Source organism: Oncorhynchus tshawytscha, linkage group LG06 (assembly GCF_018296145.1).
Source record: "Oncorhynchus tshawytscha isolate Ot180627B linkage group LG06, Otsh_v2.0, whole genome shotgun sequence".
Lineage (NCBI taxonomy): Eukaryota > Metazoa > Chordata > Actinopteri > Salmoniformes > Salmonidae > Oncorhynchus > Oncorhynchus tshawytscha.
In genome coordinates this window covers 14,827,129-14,837,296 of record NC_056434.1, presented here as the reverse complement: position 1 = coordinate 14,837,296, position 10,168 = coordinate 14,827,129, and the positions used below count along the sequence as shown (strand labels likewise).

Sequence of the window (10,168 nt, the reverse complement as noted above, 5' to 3'; positions counted from 1 at the left end):
TATTAGGTGATATTTAATATATTCTACATTTTGTGCTATTATGTCCTTGTTTTGCTGCTTCATTGAGCTCTCGTGTCTTATCAGATATATTCTTTAACAGTTGTCTCAATGTTTATACACAAAGATGCATATGTATATCCAATATGGTTTTGACCACAAAATGCTTACTCCAACAAATCATTAAGCTATGTAATTAATGACTTAAAGTAAAATATTATTTGACATTAAAAATATATTCATTCAAAAAAATGATATCTCAAAGGAAATGGAATATATTACATGACAATATATATTTTTTAAATCCTGTCAAGTGAGGTACAAAACCAGCTGTGGTCTTGCAGGTTATATGTGAAGTTTTTTTTATTTTGCATGGTCCTGTTCCTGAAAAAGAAACATATTGATTACACTGTAAAGGCCAAAGGTTGATTTGTTATTGTTTTTGATCATGTGAAAATGGGTTACTTCACAATAACCACTATCATTTTCTTCACTAGTACATATTAAAGTACATTCTTCTTAAAATAAATAAAAATACATCACAAAAGTGGTCCACTGTTCATCCCATTTGGTTTATTTTAGCTCAATACAGAGATCAGAAGTAGGTAGTTGCATGGCATGACAGTTTACATTGGGGAATGACACATCTGAGGTGTGTGATCAGGTGTCACAGGGGTCAGCCACTCGGCCAGTGAACACCATGGTGTTGATGGTGGACTCTCGGATGAGCAGGAGGAAGGGCTTGTTGGCCACAAACAACTCCCGGTTTGAGTTTATGGAACGGCCGACGGCCATTACAGCCGTGGCAGCAGCCGCCTCACTGCCTTCCTCATTCACCTGCAACAGTTCATTATTTCTTAAGTTACTGGACAAAAATGTTTTGAAAGTTTATAATTTTCATTGATATAATAAAGTTTATCGATGAGTGCCCCAGCCGATGCACGTTTGATCTGTTCATTTGCTTGTTGACGTTTGTTTCCCCAGCTACTTTTAGTGATGATCATTATGGATTTTTGAATCATGATCCTTATGGATACTGTACATACCTCTAGGAATGCTTTATGGAATGCATCGGAAATGTACAGATCATTCGCCTCATCTTCAAGGATGCCTGGTAGGCTGGCGTCCTTGGGGCTGAAGAGGTCCTCGAGCCCCATGGCCTGCAGTTTCTCCTTCAGACTGAAGCTGTCTTCAATGCGGAAGCGTGGCAGATGCACCGACACTGAGGTTTCCCTCATGTTATGCAGCCAGCCAGTCAGCTTCTTCAAGTCCAGGTTCTCCTCCACCTTACAACATCATCGGCAGAGCGAAAATTCAGTGTGATATAGTACTGTACACTATAATTGTCAGTGAACAGTGTAAATGATGACAGTTGGCACCCACCTCAGACAGGGGTGTGTCTTTGAGAGGTAGGATCAGCACCATGGTGATGTCATCTCCACGGTACGGCAGTTCCAGCACCTGCACCTTGTCTTCCGTGAACCTGCCGTAGTGGAACTTGGTTTCCTGGTACATCATGGACACTGGGCAAGTCTTGGATTTACTCACATAGAAGTCAGCCTTGAAGACATTCTTTTTGTCAAATTTGCTTTTCCACTGACCCTGTGAGACAGCAGAGAGGAATTTTTTAAATTTATTTTTACCTTTATTTTACTAGGCTAATACTGGGTAAGAATAAGAACAAATTCTTATTTTCAATGACGGCCTAGGAACAGTGGGTTAACTGCCTGTTCAGGGGCAGAACGACAGATTTGTACCTTGTCAGCTCGGGGGTTTGAACTTGCAACCTTCCGGTTACTAGTCCAACGCTCTAACCACTAGGCTACCCTGCCGCCCCAAATGGGTGCCTGGGTGGTGGCTATGGAAGGCCGTGGAGGCAAAAATTAAGTAGTTTTGGCTCAAAGGCCCTCCATAGGCAGAGAGGAAATAAACTCAACACACCTTGAAATAGATTGTGTTGACCAGGACCAGCACAGTGTTAGAGTTCAGCGAGTCCTTCGGCAGGGTGTTCTGAATCCTGTTCTCAGTCTTGTTTGCAATCCAATCGTTGATGGTGACCCGTGACAGTTCTGGCTTCTCCTAAAAGTCCCATGGTCACAGAAATGCATTTCTACATGTCTAGAATTACTTTGGTTCAGAAAGTATTCACACTCCTTGACTTTTTCCACATTTTGTTGTGTTACAGCCTGCATTTAAAATGGATAACATTTTGACTTTGTGTCACTGGCCTACTCACAATATCCCATAATGTCAAAGTGGATCTGTTTTGAGAAATGTTTACAAATGAATAAAACATGAAAAGCTGAAATATCTTGAGTCATTAAGTATTCAACCCCTTTTTTATGGCAAGTCTAAATACGACCAGGAGGACAAATGTGCTTAACAAGTCACATAATATGTTGCATGGACTCACTCTGTGTGCAATAAGTGTTTAATATTATTTTTTAACGACTACCTCATCTCTGTACCCCACACATACAATTATCTATCTGTAAGGTCCCTCAGTCGAGCAGTGAATTTCAAACAGATTCAACCACAAAGACCAGGGAGGTTTTCCAATGCCTGTAAATAAGATTTCTGTGTTTCATTTTCTATACATTTGCAAAAATGTCTAAAAACACGTTTTCACTTTGTCATTATGGGGTATTGTGTGTAGATGGGTGAGAAAAAATCTATTTAATCAATTTTGAATTCAGGCTGTAACAACAAAATGTGGAATAAGTCAAGGGGTATGAATACTTTCAGAAGGCACTGTAATTATTCAGCTGTGTGACTGCAGATAAAGACCATGTAGTAATGGTGCATGTAATTGATTAGACTTAACGCTGTTCCATTATAGTTATGTGGTTTAACTCTTGAACACACATTGTTATTAAAGAGTATATAATATATATTTGTGATGTGTGAAAATGCTAAATTAAGCTGTAGGCTATAGACAATGCAAGAGGGAAAGACCTTGAAGTTGAGTGGCATGAGTTTGGCTCCATACACCAGCTCACTGATATTCTGGTAAATCTCATTGAATGCCAGAGACTTCTCTCCAAAAAGACGGTTGGCTGAGATCAGTTCTGTCGTCTTGTCTTTCTTGCGGTACAGGCGACAGTTTAGCTTGGCGAAGAAGAAATGCACTTGGTCCGACGTCTTCTCTTTGATTGTGTCAAACTCAAACACCTGAATTGAGATTGAGACAGAGATCAGACATTGGGATGCCCTGAGCTGTTATTTGGTTGTGGCCATTCATTTAAAAAGAACATGTTTATCACTAGAGGAACAAGAAAAAGTGAACATGTGAATTGACAGAAACCCCACATTTCTAAGTTCTTCCTGCCTAATGTGGATGAAAAAATGCTGAATGAGTCATGTACTTGTAAATGTATAGTAAGTCTCAATCTTGGTTTTATATTTTGGCCTTTTGATGTTGGTTACCAGGCCTATTTAACAGTCCTGTGGGCTACGCTTCAGACCCCTTACATTCATAATCTGTTTTAGCGTGTTGTTGCAGGCGCCCAGCTTGGTCATAGCAAAGGCTGAGGAGATGCTGATAGGAGACATGAAGATGTTTGACTCGCTGGATTTTCCCTGGGCTAGCTGCTTGAACAGGGACAGGGCGAAGCGACTGTTGGCCTTGGACAGCTCCCACACCCGGGGATTGGTGTTCGCGGGGACTTTCTCCGGGATAGCGTCCCCTGTCGGAGCTTCGTCCTCGGGGCTGCGGTAGACGCACCTGGGCTCCAGGGGCACGTCTTTGGGCTTGGCATTGCAGATGTCTTTGAACGCCTGGGAGGTTGACAGCAAGGGCAATAGCAGACCCAGCGTCCACACATACTGGGGAAGCCTCATCCTGCGGGGAGAGGGGTCTGGGTCAGGGTATAGCAGGGCAGTGATGGAAAAAGTACCCATTTGTCATACTTGAATAAAAGTAAAGATACCTTAATAGAAAATGACTCAAGTAAAAGTGAAAGTCACCCAGTAAAATAGAGTAAAAGTCTAAATGTATTTGGTTTTAAATATACTTAAGTATCAAAAGTAAATGTAATTGCTCAAATATACTTAAGTATCAAAAGTAAAAGTATAAATCATTTCACATTCCTTATATTAAGCAAACCAGATGGCACCATTTTGTTTTTTACCTTTATTTAACTAGGCAAGTCAGTTAAGAACAAATTCTTATTTTCAATGACGGCCTAGGAACAGTGGGTTAACTGCCTGTTCGGGGGCAGAACGACAGATTTGTACCTTGTCAGCTCGGGGATTTGAACTTGCAACCTTCCGGTTACTAGTCCAACGCTCTAACCACTAGGCTACCCTGCCGCCCCAATATTTACAGACAGCCAGGGACACACTCCAAAATTCAGACATAATTTACAAACTAAGCATTTGTGTTAAGTGAATCTTTCAGATCAGGGAGTAGAGATGACCAGGGATGTTCTCTTGATAAGTGCTTGAATTGGACCATTTTCCTGTCGAGCTAAGTATTCAAAATGTACCTTTGGGTGTCAGGGAAACTATAGAGTAAAACGTACATTATTTTATTTTGAAATGTAGTGAAGTAAAAGTTTTAAAAAGTTGTACAAAATATAAAGTAAAGTACAGATACCCCCCAAAAAACGACTTAAGTAGTACTTTAAAATACGTTTACCTAAGTACTTTACACCACTGTAGCAGGGTTATTCAATTCCTTTGGTCATTGGTCAATGGCTAATTTAGAAACCAGCTGTCTCTTTGGACTCTGGCTGATCGATGGCATGTATCCTGAGTGGCGCAGCGGTCTAAGGCACTGCATCACAGTGCTAGAGGCGTCACTACAGACCCGGGTTTGATCCCGGGCTGTATCACAACCAGCCGTGATTGGGAGTCCATATAGGGGAGCACAATTGGCCCAGCGTCGTCTGGGTTAGGGGAGGGTTTGGCCGGGGTAGACCATCACTGTACATACGAATTTGTTCTTAACTGACTTGCCTAGTGAAATAAAAATGTAAATGTAGGGATCAATGAAGTATCAGGGGAAGGGGAAACTAAACTACCAGACACTGCAGCTCTAGTGGACAGTACAGCCAAAGACAGGAGGAAAATAGGTGGAAACTACTTCTCCAGTAGGAATTCCCGATCACACGTATAGGCGATGTTGGCTAGCTAAACTCATGCGCAGAAACAAGTCATCAGATCTAACTGTCATCTTGCGCCGAACTGTGCATTTGCAGGCCGTCAAATCAAAGGCACTCCTTCAATATAAAGTTGTTTTTGACTAAAATTAGTCCGTTTGCCACTTTCACCAGGTTAGAGTAATAACATGTTCAACTACGAAAGACATTGGCTCAAATCTAGGTTGAGGCTTTAGGGATTTGAAAAATTAACTAAAAGGAATACTTTTTCACTTCTCTCATTGACTTCTCAAACCCCAAACCTGGTCTGTTTCGCAAGCGTTCCAGAAAGTCTTGCGAAGTTGTGCCTCTAGGTATCCAGCAGTGATTCCCAATGTTTTTATAGTCCCGTACCCCTTCAAACATTCAACCTCCAGCTGCGTAAGCCCCTCTAGCATCAGGCAGTGTTGCCAACTCCTCAGTAAGGAAAGTAGCTATTGGCTGTCCTAAAAGTCGCTAAATAATGTAATCGCCTAATTTGCATAATTGACCATGTGCATGTAATTGTGATGGACGGAGAGAGGAATAACGTCGTGGGAGACACAAAAAGTGAGTAAAAAACACCCTAAATATGTTTAGCACTACAAATGAGCAAGCTGCAGAGAGTGGCACACACAGCGAATAAGAACCAGATATTTGAGGCCATACTCCTCCTTCAGCACTTTATGGACCCCATTGTTAATCCACATCATAACAGAGGCATTGTCAGTCCCTATCCCCAGGAGTTTCTCTTTTTTAAGACAGCACTTCTCGAGGAAAGCCACAACAGCACGGGCTCTAGATTTGGCATCTCCTCCCTCCAACTCAACATGCCCCAGAAATGTTGATACAATTGTCTGCTTGGTGTCACTAAAGTACCTTATCACAACCCCCAGGTACTTAGAAACAATTACATCTGTGGACTCATCGAGGAGGAGGCTGAAACGCTGGTCACCCACATCTGCGACCAACTTTTTCAGAAAGTATGGTGCTAGAACACCGTTAATCATTTCTGTGCACTTTGTCCTGTGCATTTTGAAGTGGGTAGCAGCAGTGGAGTCTGAGAAAGCAGCTCTACATGCTTCTCCAATGTGATCACATGCCAGCATAGAACAGTGTTCAGCGATAACTAATGCCATGGTAGCCTCAGCCTTTTTTGCAGATTCATTTTTTTTTAACCATAAATGGCAGCTTGTTTTGGGTGGAACTGTTATAAGGCTTTTGCCCTTTGAGTATGTTTTTGAGTTGTCATGTGTTTGTTTACATCACTAAGTCTGGAGTAGAAATCGGCCTTACAATACAGGCAGTATGCCCATGTATCATCTCCAATAAACGGCTTCAACCAGTCTTTGAATTCAGGGTTTGATTCCCACTCCTTGTATTTTTGAGTGTACAGTTTAGACTGAGACATGATGAGCTAGCCAGCTAGATGTTTAGCTTATGTCACAGAGAGGCACGCACAAAGTGGACAAGGTGAGTAAGTGACTGAGGCTGTGTGAGTCAAATGCAGTGATTTATTTTTGTGCAGAGATTTATTTTAGACAAAGAACATTTGTCTAAAATACATCCCGCCCTGAATGTAAGCCAGGGCGGGATCAGCCAGCGGCGGCTTCCCGCATGCGCGATTCATTTGCAGCCTGGACGCGGAGGGGTGAACATCTCCTGCTCTGACTGCAGCTGGGAGGGACTGCTGCGTGAGGACTGGGCCGCCTGTGAGTGCTTTGGGACGGGGCCCACGGCAGCACCCGCTGCTCGTTGAGGAGAGTAAGAATGATACGTGCTTTCACGTCAGAGTCTCCAAAAACACCAGAGAAAGTCGCTAGTCAATTTTTTAAAAGTGTGTTGCTAGAGGGGTCTGAATACTCGCTAAATATAGCGACAAAGTCGCTAAGTTAGCAACGCTGGCACCAGGGTCAGCGCACTCTTAAATGTAGTTTTTTTGCCAACATTGTAAGCCTGTCAGACACACGCTATACAACATTTATTAAACATAAGAATGAGTGTAAGTTTGTGTCACAACCTGGCTACTGGGAAGTGGCAAGGACCAAGGCACAAATAATAAATCATTTTGCTCTTTATTTAACCATCTTACATATAAAACCGTATTTGTTCATTGAAAATGGTCAATAACTAACCACATAACTCTGCAATGTTGGGTTGTATTGAAGAGAGTCTCAGTCTTAATTCATTTTCCGCACACAGTCTGTACCTGTATTTAGTTTTCATGCTAGTGTGGGCCGAGAATCTACTCTCACATAGGTACGTGGTTGCAAAGGGCATCAGTGTCTTAATAGCACGATTTGCCAAGGCAGGATACTCTGAGCGCAGCCCAATCCAGAAATCTGGCAGTGGCTTCTGATTAAATTACATTTTCTCAGAACCACTTGTTGCAATTTCGATGAGGCTCTCTGGTACAGATATATCAGTAAGTGGACTGGGGGCAGGGCATGAAAGGGATAACGAATCCAGTTGTTTATGTGATCTGTTTCGGGAAAGTACCTGCCTAATTGCGCACTGCTATATCACACTTAACATTGTCTATAAACTTGAGTTAATTTGCACACAAAAAAAAATCCTACGATGGAAAGACCTGTGTGTTGTCCTTGTTAACGCAGACAGAGAAGAGCTCCAACTTCTTAATCATACTTTCAATTTTGTCCCGCACATTGAATATAGTTGCGGAGTCCCTGTAATCCTTTCTGATAATTCAGGCGAGAAAAACATCACCCATATAGGCTAGTTGTGTGAGGAACTCATCATGCAAGCAGTCAGACAAGTGAAAATTATGGTCAGTAAAGGAAACTTTAAGCTCCTCTCTCAATTCAAAAAAACATGTCAATTACTTTGCCCCTTGATAACCAGCACACGTCTGTATGTTGTAAAAGCGTTACATGGTCGCTGCCCATATCATTGCATAGTGCAGAAAATACACAAGTTCAGGGGCCTTGCTTTAACAAAGTTAACCATTTTCACTGTAGTGTCCAAAACGTCTTTCAAGCTGTCAGGCATGGCCTTGGCAGCAAGCGCCCCCTGTGGATGCTGCAGTGTCCCCAAGTGGCGTTGGGAGCAACTGCTTGCACACACGTTACCACTCCACTAGGTCTCCCTGTCATGGCTTTTGCGCCATCAGTACAGATACCAACATGAGCAGCAGCTACATACGGACCGTTAGTGGAATTCCCTCGAGAGTGCAACGGTTAATGTGATTGGATGTTAATTATTTGAATAGGCTACCTGTATTTGACATTGTGTTGTTATTTGAACACTAGATGGTTGAATTTTATTTTTTGGCAGTGAAACAAGGCTACTCAGGTGAGATAAAAACTTCACCCAAATGTATAGCCCCAGTTGGAAAATATAAATGGACTGTTTGAAAAAAAAAAGAGAAAAAAAAGTTAATCACATTTTTATTTGGCGTACCCCAGTTTGGGAATACCTGGTCTAGACTAACTGCGTTGCTATAGTGGTGCTATTTCCCCTCATGCAGATTCGATCTTTAAGATACCTTGAAATACTGCTGTGTTAATCATTCAAAACAATCCAAATATAATTCCAATAATAGCATGTCATACCATAGGCTTAAACCTGAACGCATTCAATAAAACTTTCATCCATCCCCCTTCCTAAGTCACCAGCCGCCACTGCAGCACACATTTTAACCAACACCATAACACTTTTGAAAATGACTTCCACAGTCCAACATTTTCTTCACATCGTGGGAGCCCGCTGTAAAATAGTGAAATGCAAAGTACAGAAAACGAACCAAAGCAAACACGGGAACTATCAATTTACAATTTGGGGATAATTCATCATTTTAAAAGAATTTCGCTCAGTTAGCTCTCCCAATACGGGATATTTTAATAACACGTCAGGGGTATGTAATGGTATCACCTTATCAGAGGCAGCAATCAGTGAGTGGACGTTAAAGAAAATGTAACGTGTATAATATTTTGTCCAGGTCTTGTAAAGTTTAGATGCGTGCAAAACCTCATGACATTTATAATTATGTCAACTCTAGAGTGCCATCTAAGCAACTACACATTGAAAAACAAATAAAAATGTTTAAGTTTGAAGACTTAAAAGATATTCTATTTTATGTTGAGAAGCTTTGAGTTGATTGTGTTTATTCAGCTAGCCATTGAGAAATTAATACCTGTTTCTAGCCTCAATACGTGGGATCTTTGAACATGCAATTATAAGCCAATCTCACCATGGCATAACCTTTTTAAACCATATTAAACTCTCCGTAACAATGTTATGAATTGACGCCTTACCTGAGGTAAATTTCCTTGTAAGTAAATGACTGTGCGGATCGTAAAAATATCGGCTGCGATTTGAGCTGGCGAGTCCCTCATTAGGGGACAGGGTCAGTGTCCTGCAGTGCGCCGGGGCTGTAGAAAGGACCATTTACTCAGCTCAACCTTTGAAGTATTGATCGTTGGTCCCACATCCTGTGACCCAATGTTCTAATGTCTTTGCAAGTATTTGTTCATATGAAATTAAACAAATAGAACCAAATGCACAGAGAATTGTCACAGTGAAGAACAAAAAAAGTACAGGCTCATTCGTATAATCGTACATACTAATATTGATGTAGCAACAGCAAACTGTTCTTTAGCCTGCTTAAATACCCCATACAATAGACAAGAAATGCACGTCTTTGACAAAAATGTTGCTCTATGCCATATGAACAGCTGTGTGTGTGTGTGTGTGTGTGTGTGTGTGTAACTACAAAAGATGGTTAAAAGACATCAGTTTCACAATATTGTTTAATTACAGTCCCTGCCAGTAAAGAATCACTGTTGCACATAAGTTACATTTACTTCAAACTTCCACTTCTCCCCTCCTCAAAGAAACAAAACCAAAGCAATTGTATTATACAAATGCAATCCCATTTTCACACAGTGAATTCTTTAACAAAGAAAAATGGTATAAGACCTATATCCAAATTGGAGAAATCTCATTCTAAACATTCCTTAAGGGAGTATAATATAAAAACAAATGTTGAAGTTAAACTTGTACCTTAATTTAAGCGAACTCTTACAAGAAAA

General features: G+C 41.2%; 1 protein-coding gene across 1 annotated transcript; it reads right to left on the bottom strand.

The window, feature by feature from the left end:
- Positions 1–548: 548 nt before the first annotated feature.
- LOC112252082 (antithrombin-III) lies at positions 549–9,503 on the bottom strand. The gene is made up of 7 exons (XM_024423013.2): positions 9,392–9,503; positions 3,469–3,838; positions 2,953–3,168; positions 1,939–2,076; positions 1,381–1,599; positions 1,044–1,283; positions 549–834 (listed from the first exon to the last, which is right to left on the bottom strand). The coding sequence occupies exons 2-7, from the start codon at positions 3,835–3,837 to the stop codon at positions 658–660; spliced, it is 1,359 nt and encodes a 452-aa protein (XP_024278781.1). The 5' UTR covers position 3,838; positions 9,392–9,503; the 3' UTR covers positions 549–657.
- Between the last annotated feature and the right edge of the window lie 665 nt (positions 9,504–10,168).